The 26,668-nt window shown below is 42.3% G+C and overlaps 1 protein-coding gene and 1 long non-coding RNA gene across 5 annotated transcripts; one reads left to right on the forward strand and one right to left on the reverse strand.

Annotated features, from left to right (window-relative positions):
* Positions 1–4,837: 4,837 nt before the first annotated feature.
* LOC139543689 (uncharacterized) lies at positions 4,838–9,049 on the reverse strand. The gene is made up of 2 exons (XR_011668748.1): positions 8,771–9,049; positions 4,838–5,981 (listed from the first exon to the last, which is right to left on the reverse strand). It is a non-coding gene; the product is annotated as an uncharacterized lncRNA (long non-coding RNA).
* Positions 8,614–25,857, forward strand: LOC139543688 (E3 ubiquitin-protein ligase TRIM23-like). 4 transcript variants are annotated; one of them, XM_071350003.1, is made up of 12 exons: positions 8,614–8,753; positions 10,146–10,210; positions 13,987–14,149; positions 18,010–18,131; positions 18,324–18,602; positions 20,554–20,736; positions 20,989–21,225; positions 21,780–21,914; positions 22,019–22,148; positions 22,258–22,368; positions 23,522–23,646; positions 23,743–25,857. In XM_071350003.1, the coding sequence occupies exons 1-12, from the start codon at positions 8,660–8,662 to the stop codon at positions 23,920–23,922; spliced, it is 1,824 nt and encodes a 607-aa protein (XP_071206104.1). In that variant the 5' UTR covers positions 8,614–8,659; the 3' UTR covers positions 23,923–25,857. The 4 variants fall into 4 exon arrangements, with proteins under 4 accessions (XP_071206104.1, XP_071206105.1, XP_071206106.1 ...); XM_071350004.1 differs by having other exon boundaries at positions 8,618–8,753; positions 21,010–21,225; XM_071350005.1 differs by having other exon boundaries at positions 8,624–8,753; positions 10,151–10,210.
* Positions 25,858–26,668: the final 811 nt, after the last annotated feature.

Raw genomic sequence — 26,668 nt, forward strand, 5'->3', positions numbered from 1 at the left:
GTGTGTGTGTGTGTGTGTGTGTGTGTGTGTAGCTGTCATGCAAGACAAAAAGGCAGTGTTTGGGGCAGGATAAGAACATGCAGATGAGGGACCAATGAGACACTTATGAGAGCATGACTGACAGCAATGAAGATGGAACACAGTATTCAGTTCCCCTACAGGGTAAATCCCTTCCCCTCAACTAGGGCTGGGCGATATGACCTAAAACTCACATTTACATTTTTTATGGTGTAATTCACAATATACATCTCGATTTTTTGCCGTTTTCTTGAAATAAGCTTTGTTGCGCAATTAAAAAGGTCTATACACTGCATTTCAAAAAGTCAGGAATAATCTAATGAATTCAGGGCTTATAAAATTATACCTAAGCTAAATATAAGCCTTCCACAACCTGAAGACCCACTAATAATTGACAAAAATATAAACGCAACATGCGACAATTTCAACGATTTTACTGAGTTACAGTTCATATAAAGAAATAAGTCAATTGAAATAAATTCATTAGGCCCTAATCTATGGATTTCACTTAACTGGGCAGGGGCGGAGCCATGGGTGGGCCTGGGAGGGCATAGTCCCACCCACTGGGGAGCCAGGCCCAGCCAATCAGAATTACTCCTCAGCATCTTGTCTTGTTGAATCAACTAGTAGAACTTTAGGTTGGGATTTTGCGTTGCAATGAGGACGCTGGCATTCAACGTTTGAATTTGACTGGCTTTGAGTAGAAATTACATTCCCCTCAGTTGTCTGTCTCTCCCTTTTCCTACCCTATCAGACAACGTTTTTGTAGCCTATACATCTTATGCATGCAGGCTTGTTGCAAGTTGGAACATTTTTCTGAAACACAACCTCTGTTTGGAGCTCCACCCATGCTAAATATTTCATATGGTGTCAATATAATCCATACTCGGCCCTTTTTCATTGTCTTCCTGAGAGGAACTTCCCCAGATTTCTTTTTAGAAGATCGTGAGAAGCCTAGGCTTCCGAGGCTGTAAAAACATTAACCCTCTTCTCTGTCTGTCCCTACCCGAGAGACATGTACTGTTATGGTAGAGGAAACAATAACCTATATACTCTGGCTGGACTACCAGTGAGAAAGCAGTATTGTTGAGGAAAGGGAAACCACAAACTCTCTTCTCTAGCTCCCTCAGCCCCTGATATTGGACATTGACAGACCTCTGGGTTCTGTGGAGGCTGAGGAGGCTGTGGTGGTGGTGTCGGGGTAGGAGGCTGTGGAGGAGTCTCCCATGGAGGTGTCAGCTGTCCTCTGGCCAGCACACACGGCCTTCAGGTTCTGGAACACAGCCAGTGGAGCCACGTTCATCTACAACAGGCCCACAATGATCCTATAGGAGAAGACAGGACAGGGATTAAACTAAGAGTACAGTGTACACTCAGGCAGAAAGACAGGGGATTGTGTTATCAGAGAAGAAGGAGAGGAGGGATGAAGAAAGGAAGCTCCAACCTCTCTGTGTATGTCTGTGTGTCTCGGAGGGGTTTGGATAAAGCAACAACAAAAAAACGAATCACTGTCTTCATGGAGAATGACCTTCTAATTGCCAGTTCATCTTCTACTAAAAACGGGACCAACTGCAATATAACATCACAAACATATACTTCATAGCAAAAAGAAGACCAGCATGCACTTTAAGAAGGTATAATTATACCCTGAACAAAACATCAACACATAACACAACACATGTGAGCAGGCAGGACAATGGAGGAGATCGCTTCCACAAAACGTGTCTATTTCAAACCGCCCATACATCCACTCGAGGAATGCCTTCTGGAATGTGTCGCCACATATCTTTCTACTCTAATAACATGCTAAACATACAGGGGTAGGGTACAATTTTTATATTAGGGACAAATATTAACCACTAATTAATTGAAATGATCATGTGATTAGTATATACACACTTACCCTGCCAAAGTGCTTTGTTCTTCCATCAAGCATTCCCACAAAGGCTTGAGGGCAGCTTCCTGGGGCCAACACCTTCATGTCTTCAAAGGACCTGAAGAGGTCCACTGTGAAGATGGTCTGGTGAGTCACGGTGGCTGGCCAGTAGCCACTCTTTACAAGTTCCTCCAGCCCAACTCTCCAATGTCTCAGACACCCGGAGCAGTTCAGAACAGGAACGGACAGGTTTTAGCACCCTGAGTCAGGAGTAATTACTAGGAAGTAATTCATTACTTTCCTTAAAAACATGTGAATAGAAGTAAAGTCCTTAAAAACCACATATTTACTTTTTATTCCAATAAGGCCTGCCTCTCTGCCCAAGTCACTATTGTAGGTCCTGTAGGTCCTGCATCAGGTAGTCTTGTGGAGGTAAAAAAATTGAAATTAAATGACAGAATTCATGAAAGGAAATGTTATACAGCCAAGCTATTTTTAAGTTTGGCATGGAATTTGTTTCGCATTCTGTACCTGTATCTTGTGGGGATAGGTGCAGGAGCATGGCTACTGCAGGAGGATGGGTACAGGTAATGGAAACTTTTAAATCAAATTGTGTGTTCTATATATAATGTAACCTAAAGGCATTAGTATAACTGTGTTTTTGGGGAGTAGAAACGAGAATCCACTATGACAGATATACATTGCATTCGGAAACAATTCAGACCCATTCCCTTTTTTCACATTTTTGATATGTTACCGCCTAATTTTAAAATGGATTAAATGCATTTTTCCCCTCAACAACCGACACACAATATCCCATAATGACAAAGCGAAAACAGGTTTTTCAACATTTTTGCAAATATATTAAAAATAAAAAACAGAAATACCTTATTTACATAAGTATTGCTATGAGACTCGAAATTGAGATCAGGTGCATCCTGTTTCCATTGATTATCGTTGAGATGTTTCTACAACTTGATTGGAGTCCACCTGTGGTAAATTCCATTCATTGGATCTATAAGTCTCTATAAGGCCCCACAGTTGACAGTGCATGTCAGACCAAAAACCAAGCCATGAGGTCGAAGGAATTGTCCGTGGAGCTCCGACACAGGATTGTGTCGGGGCATAGATCTGGGTAAGGATACAAAACATTTCTGCAGCATTGAAGGTCCCCAAGAACACAGTGGCCTCGTTCTTAAACTGAAGAAGTTTGGAACCACCAAGACTCTTCCTAAAGCTGGCCGCCCAGCCAAACTGAGCAATCGGGGGAGAAGGTCTTTGGTCAGGGAGGTGACCAAGAACCCGATGGTCATTCTGACAGAGCTCCAGAGTGGAAATGGGAGAACCTTCCAGAAGGACAACCATCTCTCCAGCACTCCTAATCAGGCCTTTATGGTAGAGTGGCCAGAAGGAAGCCACTCCTCAGCCCGCTTGGAGATTGCCAAAAGACACCTAAATGACTCAGACCATGAGAAACAAGATTCTCTGGTCTGATGAAACCAAGATTGAAGTCTTTGGCCTGAATGCCAAGCGTCATGGCCGAAAGAAACCTGGCACCATCTCTACAGTGAAGCATGGTGGTGGCAGCATCATGCTGTGGGGATGTTTTTCAGTGGCAGGGACTGGGAGACTAGTCAGGATCGAGGGAAACACGAGGGAAACATGAACGGAGAAAAGTACAGAAAGATCCTTGATGAAAACCTGCTCCAGAGCTCTCAGGACTTCAGACTGGGGTGAAGGTTCACCTTTCAACAGGATAATGACCATAAGCACAGAGCCAAGACAACGCAGGAGTGGATTTGGGACAAGTCTCTGAATGTCCTTGAGTGCCCCAGCCAGAGCCCCGGACTTGAACCCGATCTAATATTTCTGGAGAGACCTAACAATAGCTGTGCAGCGACGCTACCCATCCAACCTGACAGAGCTTGAGAGGATCTACAGAGAAGAACTGTAGAAACTCCCCAAATACAGGTGTGCCAAGCTTGTAGCATCATACCCAAGAAGACTCATAGCTGTAATTGCTGCCAATTGTGCTTCAACAAAGTACTTGAGTAAAGGGTCTGAATACTTATGTAAATGTGATATTTTTAATTTTCATAAATTTGTCATTATGGTATATTGTGTGTAGATTGATGAGGGGAAAAAACTATTGAATCAATTTTAGAAAACGTCTGTAATGTAACGTGGAAAAAGTCAAGGGGTTTGAATACATTCCGAATGCACTGTATGTCATAAAATGATGATCTACTGTAGGTCATTATATTAGATATGTCATTCAATTACATGTACATAACTATGTGGTTTTAATGTACATTCGCAGTGTTTTTTCTTAATTTCGGAGTAATATAACACTTCATCTATATTCAATACATGCAGCCTAAGAGTTCATGCCTGCAAGACAGAGGCTTAGGTTACAATCGGTCTGAGGATTTGAATGTTTTATAGCACCACTTTGTATTTAATCCAACATTGAAATGAAAACCAGTGAGACAGCTAAAACTGCATTTAGTACTAGTTAGAAATGTCCTAACAAGGTAGTCATGCTGCCTGACAAGTTGAACGATGCTAGCCTTGATGAGGCCCTTACTCTCTTGGGGTTGTTGTTTGTAGCGTGATTTCCGTAGGGCGACTTGGCTTCAAGCCTACCTCTGGTCAATACCCCCTCCTACCATTTGCTACTCTGATGTGCAGAAGTAGGATAGTGCATGGTGGTCAAAAGCATGTCCTGTTAATTAAGGCGTGAGGGATTTGTGATAGAGAAGCACAGGTTGTGTTTTCTGAACCGAGGGAGTAGTGTAACGATCCTATCATTGATAAGTCTGTTAAGAAATCCCCCAAGGGAGATCTCACTCTGGACATCTCCCTTGGGGTACATTGTGGATGACTGATTTTCATTACTGTGGGGACTGCGTTATATTGTGCAAAAGCAAAAAGCAAAGCCTCCACAGTTAACACTCAAACGTTTTTGAGACGCTTTAATTCATTAATCACAGGTGAGTAATGCTGATATTACTATTTATGAAGTGTACTTGAATATTCACATGTACACAATTGGTATACAAACAGCAAAAAGAGAATTACAGTTTAACATGTGCAGACACCAGCGTAGCTAGTTTATTTATGGCCTGTATGTGTCCCATAGAAATATGATTCATATTTCTATGGATCACATACAGGCAATAAATGAACTAACTACACCATCGAAGATCTAATTAAAATGCTAAATAGTTTCTTCTGTTTATTATATGTTATGTATTATATGCAGAGTAATTGCTTATTTTAAGTTGTGTGAGGTATCAACAGAACCACTGAGGTATACTAAGAACAAACACAACACGGTCAGTTACCGTACCCTGCAAATCATTATCTGAAGAAACTCAAAAAATACAATAACATTAACTGTAGTTTTTCCATTGAGCAAACAGAAACAGTTTTACATTTATTTTGGCATTGTCTACATGGAAAGAAATTGTGGCAAGATATTTATAGTTTTATAATTGTTAATATTCTAGATGACTTTTGTCTATTATGTGAGAATGTGCTGCTTGGTTTCCTTAACTATGATAAGCACAAGGAAAACATTTTACCTCTTAAATCTAATTATGCTAATGAAAATGTAATATTCATAAATGTAAATTCACTAACAAAAAAACACTCCATGTTTTCTATAAGGAGTTTGAGCAGTACATTAAGACCATACTGCATTCTTCCAATAAGAAACATGTTAAAACAAGGCCTTTGTATAATCTGTCATTTGTTGTACCCCCTAGCATATGTTATGATTGTCTGTTTGTGTCAATTCCGGTACTACGGAATCATGGGAGATTAAGTTTCACAGTCCGTCACTCATGAAATGAAGTCATGAAATGAATAGCTCAATAATTCACAGAAAAAAACATTTTCATGTGCTTCCACGACTGATATTGTGTTTTTACATAATAACAGCGAGCAGCTAGCTAAAAAGGCCCAATGTTCACTGGCTCATGGCGGGAACCAAAAAGCATACATCCTCCACATCCTCCTGTGCGCGCGCACATCCCTGGGTCGCTCTTCTTTTCAGTTCGCTGCAGCTAGCGACTGGAACTAGCTGCAAAAAAAAAAGCACTTAAACTGGACAGTTTTATCTCCATCTCTTCATTCAAAGACTCAATCATGGACACTCTTACTGACAGTTGTGGCTGCTTCACGTGATGTATTGCTGTCTCTAACTTCTTGCCTTTGTGCTGTTGTCTGTGCCCAATACTGTTTGTAACATGTTTTGTGATGCTGCCATATTGTTGTCATGTGGTGTTGCTACCATGCTGTGTTGTTGTCTTAGGTCTCTATGTAGTGTTGTGGTGTCTCTCTTGTCATGGTGTGTGTTTTGTCCTATATATATACACACACAGTGGCGACTTCAGCATGTAAATCTTGGTGGGGCAAAATAAAAATAAAAAGGTGGGATGCATACCAGCAAAGCCACAACACTAAACAATACATTAATTGCACTATAACACTGCTACACCTGGCTATCAGCAGAGCCTTGTCTGGCAGCAAAACAGTTAATTTACTGCCTTTTTAAAAAACATAGCTGATATGGCTGACTTGCTTAAACAAATGTGGTTTATACTGACAAGTGAGATGTACAAACTATGGCACAAGGGGACGACAAGAGGATAAGAGGCAATCCATCATTTCGATTAAGATATTAATGAGCGAGCTAGGATGGACGTAGTCAATATCATTATTTGTTCAGCACCTTTGAAATGTACAGCGACAGAATTCAAATCATGGGCTGTTCTTACAGTGTTATCCCTGTACACCAAGTCAGAACTATAGGATAAATAAAGGGGGCATATAAGCAGACAATGAAAGCTCTTACAATATTCAATGATTACATTTCTCAAAAACAGGTTAGAGCCTACATGTGCACCACCAAGTCAGAACAGTATGTGAAATTAAGAGGTGAATATAGACAAAATTATTAGGGTGCGGCACATGGGCTACTACATAACATGCATTTAGTATTACTTTCTTAGCTACAGTATACATATCTCCCTTGCATATTACATAATTTATATAGCAGCATACAAGACATGTTTGGACTCATAAACAATGTTGAATGTTTATAATTTTGAACTAGGAAAAGAGACCCTTAATCTTAGACTTGGGACCACACAGCCACTCCACTTAATCACATGCTAATGATTGACTTGCAATGCTTGCAGTTAGCCACTGATTCCTTCCAAACCACTCGTTGTTGAATTTGCGATTTCCAACTTGTTGTGTAATGTTTGTCTAATGGCCGATGTGCACCGATACGTTTTATCTATAATTTCTCTTTATTATTTCTCTTCATATGACAAGGATTAAAACATATTTGCCAGTAGATTATCGACTTGATTCATGATGATGACTGCTAGCTAAGATTTTGAAAGTATGATGTTGGTTGACATGATCAGTCCAATCAAAGCTACTGTAGACATAACATGATTTGACGTCATTTTATCTGTGGCCAATGACCTTGAGCCTTCTTTGATGGGCACTTCTAATGTAACTCTATGGCAGCACCCAAGGGGCTAGAATTTTAAAGCTCTACCTTTAGACTTGGCAGTGACGTAGTGTCCCCATGAGTGACAGAACACTGAGCCAATCACTGCACAATGCTCCGTATTTTCTGCTGGCTTGCCCCAACACCACAGAAAGAGCTAGGTTGAAACACCTGCATTTTGGAGCTGCCTTACTCAAGAAAACAAAAAGGAGACCATGTTTGGCTTTATTAACTCAATGATATGTCTTTTTTTTCTTCATTGTTTGCAAACTGATATGTGACACATATTAATGGAAAAATAACATGCAAAACAGGCAAGCCCCCCCCCACAAATTTTTTTAAAACGTTTTTTTATTTTTTAACCCCATCCCGCAGGAGGCCTTTTGGTAGGCGGTCATTGTAAATTAGAATTTGTTCTTAATTGACTTGCCTAGTTAAACTTAAAATTAAATAAAATACAAGATACTGTTGTCCAGAGCAAATAAATATCATGTCCTGTCTACAAGATAAACCAATATACATAACTGACTGAAATAAAATAAGAGTTTAGCGTTATGCGGCTGAAATACAGAAAATTCGCGATTATTTCTCATTTCCTAAAAATTACTTACCTCGCGTTCTCACCATACAATAGCTAGCTACATCCAAATAAACAGTTATGTTTATTTGTACTAATAACGCAAACTCAGGGCGCATCAAGTTTAAAGATATTAAGAAGTGGCGTGGCATCTGATGTTATGGTTGTGATTGCAATGCATCATGAGTTTGTGCTATTAGTACATAAAAACATAGTGCTTATTTGTACATATAGTACATAGTTAATGAGATACTTACCATTGTGCTTATTTGTACATATAGTACATAGTTAATGAGAGACTGGGTTGCGACAGTACAGGCAAAGACAGTAACAGCATGAAATTGTTGTACAGGCTTAAACTGTGAATTTAGTGTTGCAGAAAGAACGCAAGAGGGCGCTAAGTCCACAAACCGTGGAACTGACGGAAAAAGCTGACGGACTCTTCCATATCCATATTAGGGGTGATAGATAATCTCCAGTTTCATTATTGATTTTTAAAATGTAAATAACCAAACCTATTAGTTTTTTCTTATCGATACAAAACACCAAAGTTACATTTCATAATTACAACTTCTCAAATTCAGTTGGCGGTCTACAGATATTCCACACAGACATTTTCGGATTCACACTGACACCCTGGGAATGGTTTAGTCCTCGGATGGCGGTTGCTATGGGTGTGAACAAACCGGACAGCAGCAACGATGGACGTCTGTGTTCGGCACGGCAGAAGGGCCACAGGCAACACGGTGAAGGTTGGTTGAATACTTACACGTCTGAAGAAGAATATGAACAATGTTTGTGGGCGATAATACCGGTCGAATCCGGCGGTTTATTCAAACGGCCAGCAAGGGCGCTCAATTCTGCCTTGGCTTCGTATGCTTCTGCGGCCGGGGCGTCACTGCAGTGTCAAACGATCGGCCTGCAGTTTTTTGTGTCTGCGTAGACATGAAATCCACAAAACCCAGATGGTGATTCTGTCTGCAATTAAGAGCCCCGACCACAGCTTTTTGTAAACCATGCAATTGCATCCGTTACCTTCACCTGTCACTTGGATGCATATATTAGCATAGCTTTATGTTAAAATTAACTGTAACTGGCTTGATACTGCATAATTGATTCAGTTCTCGAACCAAAAACAAACTTTATTTGCCACATGCGCCGAATACAACAAGTGTAGACTTTACCGTTAATTGCTTACTTACAAGCCCTTAACCAACAGTGCAGTTCAAGAAGAAGAAGAAGGTAAAATGTGTTTTATATTGGATATTCGGTTCACGCTCCTCAATAACTATTAAACCAAGCCTGCCATGACTATGAAGATGGTATTTTCTGAATCGGGTGGATGGAGAAAAATCCAAACCTTTTTGTGTATTTCATAAGATTTCAATCTTCAATAGCTATTACCATTGATGTACAATGAACACAAATAAATGCAACATGCAACAATTTCTATGATTTTACTGAGTTACTTCATATAAGGAAATCAAATTCATTAGCGCCTAATCTATTGATTTCACATGACCGGGACTACAGATGCAAAAAAATGTTTTGGAAAGTAGGGGTGTGGATCAGAAAAACAGTCAGTATCTGGTGTGACCACCATTTGTCTCATGTAGCTTGAGACATCTCCTTCGCATAGATATTGTAAATAAGAATTAGTTCTTAACTGACTTGCCTAGTTAAATAAATAAAAATAAGTGTTGATCAGGCTGATTGTGGCCTGTGGAACGTTATCCCACTCCTCTTCAATAGCTGTGCAAAGTTGCTGGATATTGGCGCGAACTGGAATACGCTGTCATACACGTCGATCCAGAGCATCCCAAACATGCTCAATGGGTGACATGTCTGGTGAGTCTGCAGGCCATGAAGAACTGGGACATTTTCAGCTTCCAGGAATTGTTTACAGATCCTTGCGACATGGGCCATGCATTATCATGCTGAAACATGAGGGGATGGTTGATGAATGGCACAACAATGGGCCTCAGGATCTCGTCACGGTATCTGTGCATTCAAATTGCCATTGATAAATACATTTGTGTTCGTTGTCTGTAGCTTATGCCTGCCCATACCATAACCCCCCAAAGTTGACATCAGCAAACTGTTCGCCCACACGACGCCATACACGCTGTCTGCCATTTGCCCAGTACAGGTGAAACCAGGATTCATCCGTGAAGAGCACACTTCTCCAGCATGCCAGTGGCCATCGAAGGTGAGCATATGCCCACTGAAGTCGGTTACAACGCCGTACTGCAGTCAGGTCAATAGCCTGGTGAGGATGACGAGCACGCAGATGAGCTTCCGAGACAGTTTGTGCAGAAATTCTTTGGTTGTGCAAACCCACAGTTTCATCTGTCTGGGTGGCTGGTCGCAGACCATCCTGTAGGTGAAGAAGCTGAATGTGGAGATCCTGGGCTGGCGTGGTTACACGTGGTCTGCGGTTGTTAGGATGGTTGGGCATACTGCCAAATTCTCTAAAATGACATTGGAGGTGGCTTATGGTAGAGAAATTAACATTAAATTATCTGGCAACAGCTCTGGTGGACATTCCTGCAGTCATCATGCCAATTGCACACTCCCTAAAAACTTGAGACATCTGTGGCGTTGTTCAAGACAACACCACAGATGGCCTTTTATTGTCCCCAGCACAAGGTGCACCTGTCTAATGATCAATTTGTTTAATCAGCTTCTTGATATGCCACACCTTACAGGGGGATGGATTATCTTGGCAAAGGAGAAATGCTCACTAACAAATTTGTGCACAAAGTTTCAGAGAAATAAGCTTTTTGTGCGTATGACATTTCTGGGATCTTTTATTTCAGCACGGGACCAACCCTTTACATGTTGCGTTTTATATTTTTGTTCAGTGTCTATAAACCCTGGATTGCTGATGCTATGTCTTGGCATTTGAAAGGCTTTGAAGCCACTGGTCTACCATATTGGCACTCCCCAGTAGGAGCATGAATGTGTAAATGCATTTCTAGAGCTTCCAAAATATTTTTTACAATGGTGGGGAAGTGCCAAGATGGAGTAATGGTGGCAGTGCCCCTTATCAGTCATCCAGTGTATATACAGTACCAGTCAAAAGTTTGGACACACCTACTCATTCAAGGGTTTTTCTTTATGTTTTACTATTTTCTACATTGTGGAACAATAGTGAAGACATCAAAACTATGAAATAACACATATGGATTAATGTAGTAACCAAAGAAATGTTAAACAAATCAAAATATATTTAATATTTTTGATTCTTCAAAATAGCCACCCTTTGCCTTAATGACAGCTTTGCACACTCTTGGCATTCTCTCAGCCAGTTTCATGTGGAATGCTTTTCAAACTGTCTTAGAGTTCCCACATATGCTGAGCACTTATTGGCTGCTTTTCCTTAACTCTGCGGTCCAACTCATCCAAAACTATCTCAATTGAGGTTGGGTGATTGTGGAGGCCGACCTCCCTGCATCATCTAATGCAGCACTCCACCACCCTCCTTGGTCAAATAGGCCTTACACAACCTGGAGCTGTGTGTTGGGTCATTGTCCTGTTGAAAAACAAGTCTCACTAAGCGCAAACCAGATGGGATGGCGTGTTTCTACAGAATGCTGTGGTAGCCATGCTGGTTAAGTGTGCCTTGAATTCTAAATATATCACTGACAGTGTCACCAGCAAAGCATCCCCACACCATCACACCACCACCTCCATGCTTCATCCATTCACCTGCTCTGTGTCTCACATAGACAGCGGTTGAAACCAAAAATCTCAGATTTGGACTCATCAAACCAAAGGAAAGATTTCCAACGGTCTAATGTCCATTGCTCGTGTTTCTTGGCCCAAGCAAGTCTCTTCTTAATATTGGTGTCCTTTAGTAGTGGTTTCTTTCAAAATAAAAAAATACTTTTAACAAAGCACACCTGTTAATTGAAATGCATTCCAGGTGACTACCTCATGAAGCTGGTTGAGAGAATGCCAAGAGTGTGCAAAGCTGTCATCAAGGCAAAGGGTGGCTACTTTTGAAGAATCTCAAACAGAAAATATATTTTGATTTGTTCAACACTTTTTTTTGGTTACTACATGATTCCATATGTGTAATTTCATAGTTTTGATATCTTTACTATTTATAAAGAAAACCCCTTGAATTAGTAGCTGTCCAAACTTTTGACTGGTACTGTATAAATCATTGGCTCTCACACAAATTGTAACATGACTATGAAAATGACATTCTGAATCGGTGGAAGATGGTCAAAAATCCACTGGTTAAAAAACATAGGTTTTATTATTCTATTTTATTGCTTTCAATCTTCAATAGCTCTTACACAAAGCATGCCATGACAATTATAGAGGCAGGAGGTGGACATTAATGTTGTAACCTTTAACTGTAAACATTAACTCTGTAACCCATTAAGTCATTGAGCTGTATCTAAAGATATTTTCTTCACAGTTATTTACATATTTAACTGTATTAGAGATTGAGAGAACTACATACAGTTGAAGTCGGAAGTTTACATACACCTTAGCCAAATACATTTAAACTCAGTTTTTCACAATTCCTGACATTTAATCCTAATGTAAATTTCCTGTTTTAGGTCAGTTAGGATCACCACTTTATTTTAAGAATGTGAAATGGCCATTTGTGATGGCCACTCCAATACCTTGACTTTGTTATCCTTAAGCCATTTTGCCACAACTTTGGAAGTATGCTTGGGGTCATTGTCCATTTGGAAGACCCATTTGCGACTAAGCTTTAACTTCCTGACTGATGTCTTGAAATGTTGCTTCAATATATCCACATAATTTTCCTGCCTCATGGTGCCATCTATTTTGTGAAGTGCACCAGTCCATCCTGCAGCAAAGCACCCCCACAACATGATGCTGCCACCCCCATGCTTCACGGTTGGGATGGTGTTCTTCGGCTTGCAAGCCTCCCCCTTTTTCCTCCAAACATAACGATGGTCATCATGGCCAAAAGGTTATATTTTCGTTTCATCAGACCAGAGGACATTTCTCCAAAAAGTACAATCTTTGTCCCCATGTGCAGTTGCAAACCGTAGTCTGGCTTTTTTTCATAGTTGTTTTGGAGCAGTGGCGTCTTCCTTGCTGAGCGGCCTTTCAGGTTATTGTCGATATAGGATTCGTTTTACTGTGGATATAGATACTTTTGTACCTGTTTCCACCTGAATCTTCACAAGGCCCTTTGCTGTTGTTCTGGGATTGATTTGCACTTTTCGCACCAAAGTACGTTCATCTCCAGGAGACAGAACGCGTCTCCCTTCCTGAGCGGTATGACGGCTGTGTGGTCCCATGGTGTTTATACTTGCGTACTATTGTTTGTACAGATGAAAGTGGTACCTTCAGGCATTTGGACATTTCTCCCAAGGATGAACCAGACTTGTGGAGGTCTACCATTTTTTTTCTGAGGTCTTGGCTGATTTCTTTTGATTTTCCCATGATATCAAGCAAAGCACAAAGTAGATGTCCTAACCGACTTGCCAAAACTATAGTTTGTTAACAAGAAATTTGTGGAGTGGTTGAAAAACGAGTTTTAAAGACTTCAACCTAAGTGTATGTAAACTTCCGACTTCAACTGTACATAGTTCTGTTGTATTGGATTGCGCTATTGACTGCAAGTTCTAGAATGCCTTTACAACAGGTAGTAGGAAGAGGGGAGAACGCACCAGTTATGTACAAGTGACAAGTGATTATCCTGACTTTCGTTAGCAACTTTCTTTTATTGTTTTTGTTGAATCTAAAGTTGTTAAATGTAACATGAACAAGTAGTATTACTAAAAGAAGCTTTCATTTCAAACCCGACGTCCCGAGTCATTACTTTGAAGATAGTTATTCTATAATTAAGGCATATTCCTAATCTCAGTCCATGGAGAAATAAATACATTTTGAGATGATATGCAATGAAAAGTGATCCATCGAAGTTTACTCAACCTGTGTGTGGGTGTCTGACTAAACCTGTCTTTGTGTTGTTGTTGTGGTTCCCAGGTGTTGGAGTGTGGGGTGTGTGAGGATGTCTTCTCTCTCCAAGGGGACAAGGTCCCCCGGCTGCTGCTCTGCGGTCACACAGTCTGCCATGACTGTCTGACCCGGCTGCCCCTGCATGGTAGAGCCGTCCGCTGCCCCTTTGACAGACAGGTCACTGAACTGGGTGAGTTCTGTAGGGTTTAGTTTCTATACAGGCCAAACATTCAACCTCCAGCTGCGTACCCCCTCTAGCACCAGGGTCAGTGCACTCTCAAATATTGTTTTTTGCAATTGTAAGCCTGCCACACACACACTATACGATACATTTATTAAACATAAGAATGAGTGTGAGTTTTTGTCACAACCCGGCTCGTGGGAAGTGACAAAGAGCTCTTATAAGACCAGGGCAAAAATAATAATATAATAATAATCAATAATTTTGCTCTTTATTTAGCCATCTTACATATAAAACCTTATTTGTTCATTGAAAATTGTGAATAACTCACCACAGGTTAATGAGAAGGGTGTGCTAGAAAGGATGCACATAACTCTGCAATGGTGGGTTGTATTGGAGAGAGTCTGTCTTTAATCATTTTCCACACACAGTCTGTGCCTGTATTTAGTTTTCATGCTAGTGAGGGCAGAGAATCCACTCTCACATAGGTACGTGGTTGCAAAGGGCATCAGTGTCTTAACAGAGCGATTTGCCAAGGCAGGATACTCTGAGCGCAGCCCAATCCCGAAATCTGGCAGTAGCTTCTGATTTTAAATTACATTTTCACAGAATCGCTTGTTGCAATTTCGATGAGGCTCTCTTGTTCAGATATCGGTAAGTGGATTGGAGGCAGGGCATGAAAGGGATAACAAATCCAGTTGTTTGTGTTTTTCGTTTCTGGAAAGTACCTGCGTAATTGCGCAGCCAACTCACTCAGGTGCTTCGCTATATCACATTTGACATTGTCCGTAAGCTTGAGTTCAATTGCACACAAAAAAGTCATACAATGATGTAAAGATCTCTGTCAGCATTAACAAGGACAACACACAGAAGAGCTACAGCTTCTTAGTCATAGCCTAAATTTTGTCCCCACATTGAATATAGTTACAGGGTCCCTGTAATCCTAGATTCAGATCATTCAGGTGAGAAAAAACATCACCCAGATAGGCCAATCATGTGAGAAACTCGTCATCATGCAAGCGGTCAGACAAGTGAAAATTATGGTCAGTAAAGAACTTTAAGCTTGTCTCAATTTTTTTTAAATCTGTCAATACTTTGCCCATTGATAACCAGCGCACTTCTGTATGTTGTAAAAGCGTTACGTGGTCGCTGCCAATATCATTGCATAGTGCAGAAAATACACGAGAGTTCAGGGGCCTTGCTTTAACAAAGTTAACCATTTTCACTGACGTGTCCAAAACGTCTTTCAAGCTGTCTGGCATTCCCTTGGCAGCAAGAGCCTCTCGGTGGATGCTGCAGTGTACCCAAGTGTCATCGGGAGAAACTGCTTGCACGCGAGTTACCACTTCACTATGTCTCCCTGTCATGGCTTTTGCGCCATCAGTACAGATACCACCATGAGCAGCAGCTACATTTGGCTACATACGGACCGTTAGTGGAATTCCCGTGTGAGAGATTTATGTTTAATGTGATTGGATGTTAATTATTTGACTAGGCTACATGTATTTGACATTGTTGTTATTTCACTGAACACTAGATTGTTTAATTTTATTTTTGGCAGTGAAACGAGGCTACTCAGGCGAGAGAAAAAACCTCACCCGAATGTATAGCCCCTTTGGAAAATATAAATGGACTGTTTGAAAATGTGAAGGGGGAAGAAAAAAAAAATATATATACATACATACACACATACAGTTGAAGTCGGAAGTTTACATACATATAGGTTGGAGTCTTTAAACTTGTTTTTCAACCACTCCACAGATGTCTTGTTAACAAACTATAGTTTTGGCAAGTCTGTTAGGACATCAACTTTGTGCATGACACAAGTAATTTTTCCAACAATTGTTTACAGACAGATTATTTCACTTATAATTCACTGTATCACAATTCCAGTGGGTCAGGCGTTTACATACACTAACTAAATTCCAGAAAATTATGCCATGGCTTTAGAAGCTTCTGATAGGCTAATTGACATCATTGGAGGTATACCTGTGGATGTATTTCAAGGCCTACCTTCAAACTCAGTGCCTCTTTGCTTGACATCATGGGAAAATCAAAAGGAATCAGCCAAGACCTCAGAAAAACAATTGTAGACCTCCACAAGTCTGGTTCATCCTTGGGAGCAATTTCCAAACGCCTGAAGGTACCACGTTCATCTGTACAAACAATAGTATGCAAGTATAAACACCATGGGACCACACAGTCGTCATACTGCTCAGGAAGGGAGACGCGTTCTGTCTCCTAGAGATGAACTTACTTTGGTGTGAAAAGTGCAAATCAATCCCAGAACAGCAGCAAAGGACCTTGTAAAGATGCTGGAGGAAACAGGTACAAAAGTATCTATACCCACAGTAAAACGAGTCCTATATCGACATAACCTGAAAGGCCGCTCAGCAAGGAAGAAGCCACTTGTCCAAAACCGCCATAAAAAGCCAGACTACGGTTTACAACTGCACATGGGGACAAAGATTGTACTTTTTGGAGAAATGTCCTTTGTTCTGATGAAACAAAAATAGAACTGTTTGACCGTAATGACCATCATTATGTTTGGAGGACAAAGGGGGAGGCTTGCAAGCCGGAGAGCACCATCCCAACCGGGAAGCATGGGGGTGGCAGCATCATGTTGTGGGGGTGCTTTGCTGCAGGAGGGGACTGGTGCACTTCACAAAATAGATGGCATCATGAGGCAGGGAAATTATGTGGATATATTGAAGCAACATCTCAAGACATCAGTCAGGAAGTTAAAGCTTAGTCGCAAATGGGTCTTCCAAATGGACATTGACCTTCCAAAGTTGTGGCAAAATGGCTTAAGGACAACAAAGTCAAGGTATTGGAGTGGCCATCACAAAGCCCTGACCTCAGTCCTATAGACAAATTTGTGGGCAGAACTGAAAAAGTGTGTGTGAGCAAGGAGGCCTACAAACCTGACTCAGTTACACCAGCTCTGTCAGGAGGAATGGGCCAACATTCACCCAACTTATTGTGTGAAGCTTGTGGAAGGCTACCGGAAACGTTTGACCCAAGTTAAACAATTTAAAGGCAATGCTACCAAATACTAATTGAGTGTATGTAAACTTCTGACCCACTGGGAATGTGATGAAAGAAGTAAAAGCTTAAATAGATCATTCTCTCTACTATTATTCTGACATTTCACATTCTTAAAATAAAGTGGTGATCCTAACTGACCTAAGACAGGGAATTTTTACTAGGATGAAATGTCAGGAATTGTGAAAAACTGAGTTTAAATGTATTTGGCTAAGGTGTATGTAAACTTCCGACTTCAACTGTATATATTTTTTAAAGTGAATCACATTTTTAACCCCCGACGGCGTTGCGCGTACCCCAGTTTGGGAATACCTGTGTTGGAGGATGTGAGCGAAGTGGAGCGTGTGTAATTTGGCTGTAATGGATCGATTCGGCCTTCTCTCCTGCTCCAATTTCACTCCGGTTCTGCTCAGCCACAAGCTCTGTCCAGCATTTTTCATTTCACCACTGTTCTTTTAATAAGGCCTATTCTGTTGTATTTATTTAGCCTCCCCCACCACTAATGCGCAGAGATGTTATGAGTCAACAAAGAAATAGGTCACACAGCCTGTGTAATTGATAGCAAGACAACTAATGAGCCCATGCAGCACATTTTGATTTCTATATAGGCTATTGTTAAACAAAAAGGGGAGTCTAAGTTTGAGCTACATTTTTTATTTTATGTGAGCGCTGATCAAAAAAAAAAATTGCAGAGCAGGGAAATGGACGTTGAACCACAGAGCGGTGCGCAAAGACCGCTCCAAGAGCGATGAGTGGGATTTCCAATGGCTCACATACTCTGGTCTGTGTGAAGGTGATGTGACATCCATCTCTCTCTCTCTCAGGGGACTCTGGCGTGTGGGGTCTGAAGAAGAACTTTGCCCTGCTGGAACTTCTGGAGAGGCTGCAGAATGGAGCGTCCAACCAGTTGGGCATGGCAGAGGAGTCCCTCAAAGGCATGGGAGAGGTAGGCAGTAGTTACCCCTGCCCTGGGTTCCCATCTTTCGTCTGCAATTATCTGAAAACACAGAGGATAGGTGAATGCAATATGGGACTTTGCTTTGATCTGCCTCGTTTTTTCATCATCCAGCCAAACATACATTTCATGTGTTGTCATTAAGTAAGTAACACTATCCTATGTTCTTCCCTTTCCTTCCAGAGTATAATCCGCTGTGACGAGGACGAGAGCCACACGGCATCTATGTACTGCACGGTGTGTGCCACCCACCTGTGTGCCAACTGCTCCCAGCTCACCCACTCCACCCGCACCCTGGCCAAGCACCGGCGGGTACCCCTGGCAGACAAGCCCCACGAGAAGACACTGTGCCCGCAGCACCAGGTCCACGCTATCGAGTTTGTCTGTCAGGAGGAGATCTGCCAGCCTGGGCCGCTCATGTGCTGCGTGTGCAAAGAGTACGGCAAGCACCAGGGACACAAGGTACTGGAAGGAGGATGAGTCAGCTTGGAGAATATCAGTATTGACTACTTACGTCAATCTCTCAAGCAACATTCCTAGCAACGAGACCCACTAGAGACATCAATATGTTTTTATTAGAACCCGACCGATATGGAATTTTTTGATCCGATACATTCCGATTTTAGTGGCAATATTCACAGATAACCAATAAAACCTTTTCTGTATTGATTGTGCTAAAAACAGCCCTACAAAGAACATTAATGTAAGCACCACATACAGTTTAAGAGCACCAGAAAGACTATATTTTTTAATAGAAGAACTGTGTTACTCTAGCGAATGGGAGGATAAACTGCAATGATTCCAGCAAACAAAATGCCTAGACTCTGAAGACTGAGCTTCCTCATGCTAGCCAGCTGGAACACAGCATTGGACACATTTAGAATGTATTGGTATTTTGTTGTCACTTGAAAGGAAAAACATCAATCACAAAATGTGGTGCTGGCACTCACCCTACATGTTGCCTCAGTAAACGGTCCTTGCAATCCGGGATCCTTGGGACATCCCTATGCCATTGAAGTTGACATTTTAAAATGGTTAAGGTTCAGGGTTACGGGATGGGTTAAGGTTAGTGTTTAGCCTAGGGATGTACCAAGGTTCCCAGATAGCACTAACCCTCAGTGAACTACATCAAGTACTCTCACACAGCTAGTTAGATGGGGGTGGCAAGTTGTTTGATCGGATTCAAGTCCGGGCTCTGGCTGGGCCACTGAAGGACATTCAGAGACTTGTTCCGAAGCCACTCCTGCGTTGCCTTGGCTGTGTGCTTATGGTCGTTGTCCTGTTGGAAGGTGAACCTTCGCTCCAGTCTGTGGTACTGAGCGTTCTGGAGCAGGTTCTCATCAAGGATCTCTCTGTACTTTGCTCCGTTCATCTTTCCCTCGATCCTGACTAGTGTCCCTGCCGCTGAACAACATCCCAACAGCATGATGCTGCCACCACCATTCTTCACCGTAGGGATGGTGTCAGGTTTCCTCCAGATGTGATGCTTGGCATTTTGGCCAAATAGTTCAATCCTGGTTTCATCAGACCAGAGAATCATCTTGTTTCTCATGGTCTGAGAGTCCTTTAGGTGCCTTTTGGCAAACTCCAAACAGGCTGTCATGTGCCTTTTACTGAGGAGTGGCTTCCGTCTGGCCACTCTACCATAAAGGCCTGATTGGTAGACTGCTGCAGAGATGGTTGTCCTTCTGGAAGGTTCTTCCATCTCCACAGAGGAACTCTGGAGCGCTGTCAGAGTGACCATCGGGTTCTTTGTCACCTCCCTGACCAAGGCCCTTCTCCCCCGATTGCTCAGTTTGGCCGGACGGCCAGCTCTAGGAAGAGTCTTGGTGGTTCCAAACTTCTTCCATTTAAGAATGATGAAGGCCATTGTGTCTCGGAACTCTACGGACAATTCCTTCAACCTCATTGCTTGGTTTCTGCTCTTACATGCACTGTCATCTGTGGAACCTTATATAGACAGGTGTGTGCCTTTTCTAAATCATGTCCAATCAATTGAATTTACCACAGGTGGACTCCAAGTTGTAGAAACAGCTCAAGGATGAGAGGGAGACTCAACTCTGTAGCGGAGTAGTGTCGTTTCTTCTCCGGGCAGTTTTATTTATCGCCGGCATTTACCAGCTAACGGAAACACTGGTGCGTAGCCATGGGTGAACAGGGAGTAAAAGAGGGGGCTGAGCACTTACCCCTGTGGGGCTCCCGTGTTGAGGATCAGCGTGGTGATCAGGTGTTGTTGCCTACCTTCACCAGATGGGGTCGGCCCGTCAGGAAGTCTAGGACCCAGTTGCACAGGAAGGGATTCAGACCCAGGGCCCTGAGCTTAGTGAAGAGCTTGGCGGGTACTATGGTGTTGAGGCTGTTCAACTGCTATGATTTGATTAATTTCTCCTTGCTGATTGCTTCCTTCCTGTAGCATGCGGTTCTGGAGGCAGAAGCCAATCAGATCCGTGCATCCATCCTGGACATGGCCCACTGTATCCGGACGTTCACAGAGGAGGTGTCGGAGTATTCCAGGAAGCTGGTTGGGATCGTACAGCAGATCGAGGGAGGAGAACAGACAGTGGAGGACGGCATCAGCATGGCACACACTGAACATGTAAGAACAGCTGGCAGTGGATGAGTTTTTGCATACTATACAACAGAAGAACTTTAGTTGTCAAAGAGGATAGCTAGGCATTTGAGCTATGATCAATGTAAAGCTGTTACTGTGTTTACCAATTAACAATGGCTACATTTAAAAGTCCTCGGAAACGTTGTTTCCTTCCAAAAAGTCATAAAATAGTTTATGGTTTATCCTAGTGTATATTTCCTCATTCTGTGTGTGTTCACACAGAATGAGGAAACTCAGTCGTCTGTGGGTGTTCCCCAGGTCCCAGGCACGGCAGAGAGCGCCCGGTCCTGCGTACGGGCCTACTTCGCCGACCTCCACGAGACGCTGTGCAGACAGGAGGAGATGGCGCTCAGCGTAGTGGACGCCCACGTCAGAGAGAGACTCATCTGGCTCCGGCAGCAGCAGGAGGACATGGCCATCCTGCTTTCCCAGGTCTCCACTGCCTGCCTGCACTGTGAGAAAACACTGCAGCAGGTAGGAGTCAAAATGGGGCCACCAATGGGGATAGCATCTAGAGCACACCGTAGGAACGCAATCTCTGCTTGCACCGGAAGGTGCCCGCCGTTTTCAATAAGCAGCTTTGCACCGCTATGTTCTTCCTGGGGTCTTCTGTATGCGTGTTCAATTGGACAGTCCCTCCTGGATTCTACGATAGCAAATGTTTTTTTCAAAATCAACAATGCCCTGCCCTGCATATTATCTGAGAGCTTGCAAATTTGGCTAATCACTGCACTATTTCAGTATAAAACAGTTAATTCATCTCAATATTATTGGACAAAACTAACTCATCCCCGCAGCACAAAAAGAGGGCTCGCATACTCAACCATTTACCGCATAATATGGTTCAATCAAGCCACATGTCAACCCACTTTCCCTCGTCAGTGCATTTGTGAAAAATTTGACAAAATCATTGCATATTGCCATATAAAATGTCTGAATTGTCGCAGCAAGATCAAGCATTTTTGCCCACAAGTATCACAAAACATCCCAGTAATCATGACTGATCTCTTTCCCGTCTCTCTCGGTAGGATGACTGCAGGGTGGTTCTGGCAAAGCAGGAGATCAACAGACTGTTGGAGACTCTGCAGAAACAGCAGCAGCAGTTCACTGAGCTGGCCGACCACATCCAGCTAGACGCTGGTATCCCCGTCACATTCACTAAGGTACAGCACTCTGCTCTACTCTGTAGGATTTCAAGACTTGGCACACTCTCCATTGAAAGATAATTAGTTACCTCATTTAGACGACATGGTTTTCTCTGTTCCAGGACAACCGGGTCCACATCGGTCCAAAGATGGAGATCAGGGTGGTGACCCTGGGACTGGATAGTGCAGGGAAAACCACCATCCTCTTCAAGCTGAAACAGGACGAGTTTATGCAGCCCATCCCTACCATAGGTAAACCCACAACAGTCTTTGTCATGTAGGCACGTGTCAAATTATACATTTTTACATTACATTTACCTGAATTGTATTGACACTAGCCATTCCTTCTTGTCATCTCTAGGTTTTAATGTGGAGACAGTAGAGTATAAGAATCTCAAGTTCACCATCTGGGATGTTGGTGGGAAACATAAGCTACGACCTCTCTGGAAGCACTATTACCTGAACACACAAGGTACACTACAATCTCAAAAGTATGTGGACACCTGCTCGTTGAGCATTAATATGGAGTTGGTCCCCCCCTTTGCTGCTATAACAGCCTCCACTCTTCTGGATGTTGGAACATTGCTGCGGGGACTTGCTTCCATTCAGCCACAAGAGCATTTAGTGAGGTCGGGCTCTGATGTTGGGCGATTAGGCCTGGCTCGCAGTCGGCGTTCTAATTCATCCCAAAGGTGTTCGATGGGGTTTAGGTGCAGGCCAGTCAAGTTCTTCCACACCGACCTCGACAAACCATTTATGTATGGACCTTGCTTTGTGCATGGGGGCATTGTCATGCTGAAACAGGAAAGGGCCTTCCCCAAACTGTTGCACGAAAGTTGGAAGCACAGAATCGTCTAGAATGACATTGTATGCTGTAGCATTAAGATTTCCCTTCACTGGAACTAAGGGGCTTAGCCTGAACCATGAAAAACAGCCCCAGACCATTATTCCTCCTCCAAACTTTACAGTTGGCACTATGCATTGGGGCAGATGGCGTTCTCCTGGCATCCGCCGAAATCAGATTCGTCCGTCGGACTGCCAGATGGTGAAGCGTGAATGATCACTCTAGAGAACGCATTTCCACTGCTCCAGACTTCAATGGCGGCAAGCTTGGCATTGCGGATGGTGATCTTAGGCTTGTGTGCGGCTGCTCGGCCATGGAAACCCATTTCATGAAGCTACCGACGAACAGTTCTTGTCTGACGTTGACTGACTTGTTGGAAAGGTGGCATCCTATGACGGTGCCACGTTGAAAGTCACTGAGCTTATCAGTACGGGCCATTCTACTGCCATTGTTTTCCTATGGAGATTGCATGGCCGTGTGCTCGATTTTATACACATGTCAGCAACTGGTGTGGCTGAAATAGCCGAATCCACTCATTTGAAAGTTTCCACATACTTTTGTATAAATAGTGTATCTGTCTATCCTCTTTCTTTCATAATACCTGCTTCCCTTACTGTATCAATAAATATGACAAATGTAAGATTTTGAAGAGAGAGAATTTGAAAATACAGTATGTTATACAACAACAAAAAATCTGTAAATTAGTTTTTTACTCATCCAGGAAACCTGCAAACAGGTTATGAATGAATAGGGCCCTGACTTTCTCAGTTTCTCTCTCCAGCGGTGGTGTTTGTGATTGACAGCTGTCACAGAGACAGGCTGATGGAGGCCCACAGTGAGCTGGCGAAACTGCTGACTGAGAAAGAGCTGAGAGACGCCCTGCTGCTCATCTTCGCCAACAAACAGGTACACACGCAGCCCCCTGGTCCAAGAAACAAGTATATACACACACACACACACAAAGATGATTTAAGTCATTGATTCCTCTATCCTCACCTGCAGGATGTCCCCGGGGCTGTGTCAGTGGAGGAGATGACGGAGCTTCTGAGCCTTCACAAACTGTGCTGTGGGAGGAGCTGGCACATCCAAGGCTGTGACGCCCGCAGCGGCACAGGGCTCCACGAGGGCCTGGACTGGCTGTCCCGACAGCTGGTGGCTGCAGGCGTACTGGACGTGGCCTAAACCTCCCCTGATGACTGACTTCTGTTACCCAGTCTCACCCATTATCCTCTTACCCTAAAACTACCCCATAAACCATTGATACCCGAGAGACCAGTTTCACCAAATACCTACCTAAACTTCTTACCTGATGCTTGACTTAAAGGAGAAACAATTTGTTTGAGATTAAGATATATATATATATATCTCAAACTTATTTCAAATGGACCCAGTCCTACCACAGTATCATCCCATAACCTGCACCCAGTTCCACTTCAGTCCTACCTCAAAATCCCATACCCTTCACCCTCATACTCAGGCCCTAGTCCTATCTTATACCCATCTATACCCTACATCCCGGACCCCATAGCCTACATCTCTGTTCTACCTACCACACCCACTGTTCCCACCCCTTACCTGTGGATAAGCTTATAATCTAACCCATAGCCAGTGAAGCCATCATTAGTCTGAATGCTTTGTGCTCTGCTCTGTCTTGGCTAAAAGGTATGCTAATTAACCAGGCCAGGATATAGGGTTTCCGTCAAGCTTAACTAACTAGACTACACATTTCCATATCGCCTCAATGAAGATCGTATGAGGTGGTTCATTTCATGGCGAAACTCCATGTTGCAGATGTTTTTCCTTTGGCTAACCAGTGTGCAGTTTGATATACTAAACAAAGGTGAAATAATTGAGTAGATAAGTCACTTAAGCCCTGACAAAGTGAAAAGTATCAGTCTTATACTGTATTAGCAAATGTCTAACCAATAACCTGTTCAGTCTTGCGCAAAATATGAATATAAGTTGGAACAGCACGTTGACAACTGTCTGGCATTTAACGTCTCCCTAAGGAGCTGCTGTATTCTCTAAAACTAAAGCAGGTATTCACACCCTATAAGACATTTACACACAGGTCAATTAGTTTGGTCACAGGACTAAGTGTGTACATCCCGTGACTTTTCTACTCTAGGGCTTTACACACAAACGTTTTATTGAAACGAATGGTACAATATCCTGAATTTGGCTTTATGGCACTGCCTTCATGTCATGTCTTAACAGGAATTGATGGCAACCTATTATGGTCTAGAATGTATTTATTTGGGGGGTGGTGTCATCTTCGGTACCAATGCACTTGACTGATGTAATGCAGCATCTGGTCTGAAAATGACACAAGCGGTTAAGGTTTGGGTTCAGCTATTATTCACTTTGGTTGAGAAGTGTCTGTTACATTAAATAATGCAGTTTACTGACATCTGTTTTGATCAATTTTGAGTTGATTGAAACAGACTTTGCTGAGATGTTGTATCTCTGGTGAAACATCTGCGCGATATTTTTGCCTCCTGTTTTGTGGAGTTTTTTTGTGAAGAATGCATTGGTGCATGTGGGTTGTGTTCAGGACGGTGCAACGTTGCACTTGTTGCAGATAAATGTTTAGAGCTGACATGATTCCTTCATTAATTGAGAGGATGATTTTCACACAATATTTATCTGCATGTTCCATAATGTTGTGCCCTACTGAATGTGACCCTGGCTTCATTTGAAACCAAATGAAAAATAATATCTGCTGTCGACTATAGGACTCCAGGTTTTGAGTTCTGTAATAACATTTATTAGATTTTCTGTTTTAGCACAGTCTGAATTTTTAGTAACATACTACATTACCCACCTGTAGTAACACCCTTTCAACGCCTCTTGTTGTATCGCAGAACCATCCTTTGGTTCGAATTAACTTTCCTTATTGCTATAGTGTTTACTACTTCTTGTATGTTTAAAAAAAGGCACATGTGAAGAAGCCTTTCCCTCTACTCTTAACAGATCTCTTGATTTGCGAAATCTTCCATTTCTGATGTGATTTTGAAACGTTTAGAAGCACAGTGCACATTTGTTACTCGGACTTGATGTTTTTTGTAAATGATTCATAATGCGACGCTATTAAATAAAAACAAACTGATGAATGTCTGGATATGGTCTGACCCATCCAGAGAAGTTGTAGATAGAATATAGAATCATGTTAGATACTTATAGCTGAACGTTCTGTAATGTTCCCCTGAATGGTCCCAAATAAGACCCTGGTTTATTCATTTCACACATCCAAGAAAAGATGACACATGGAATGGGAGACAGCAAGATGCGTTCTTCAATAATCCAAGACTTTACTTTGTTAAAAAAAAGAAAAAAAAAAGAAAAAGGGGATGTAATAATAGCACACAGACTGGTGAGATGGAAACCTGATTACTTGATGGTGATGTTAATGTCTTAAGGTTTGTCTGTTTTAGGGTTGACTTTGATGTTGGAGATCCTCTGAACTATCTCCATTCCCTTGGCACTCCTGCCAAACACTGCACTTGTTGTCCAACCAGGGTGAGAAAGATGAGTAGGGAGAGCCATTAACTTAGGTCTAGATTTATTTGAACATCTTTGTACATAATGCAGAAATATACATTGGTAAAAACAGACATAAGGTACATTCCTTCAACTGAACCCACTGGAACAGGCTGAGCTTCACCACACGGCTGTTATCTAGTTTCCCCAGGATATGCACACACCTGAACACACACAGGTGACAAATACATTTTGTTTCAGTCCAGCCTTAAAAACAACTGATTCAACTAATCAATTTATCATCAAGAGCTTGATAAGTTGACTTAGGGTTTTTAGTGCAGGGCTGGTACAAAAGCCTGCTCACTGTAGCTCTCCAGGGCTAACAACCACTGTGTTTAGAGGATATTACTGTGAAGCGCATTTTGACCATTCAAATGCTACCTGTTGG

Source organism: Salvelinus alpinus, chromosome 18, assembly GCF_045679555.1.
Source record: "Salvelinus alpinus chromosome 18, SLU_Salpinus.1, whole genome shotgun sequence".
NCBI classification, from domain to species: domain Eukaryota; kingdom Metazoa; phylum Chordata; class Actinopteri; order Salmoniformes; family Salmonidae; genus Salvelinus; species Salvelinus alpinus.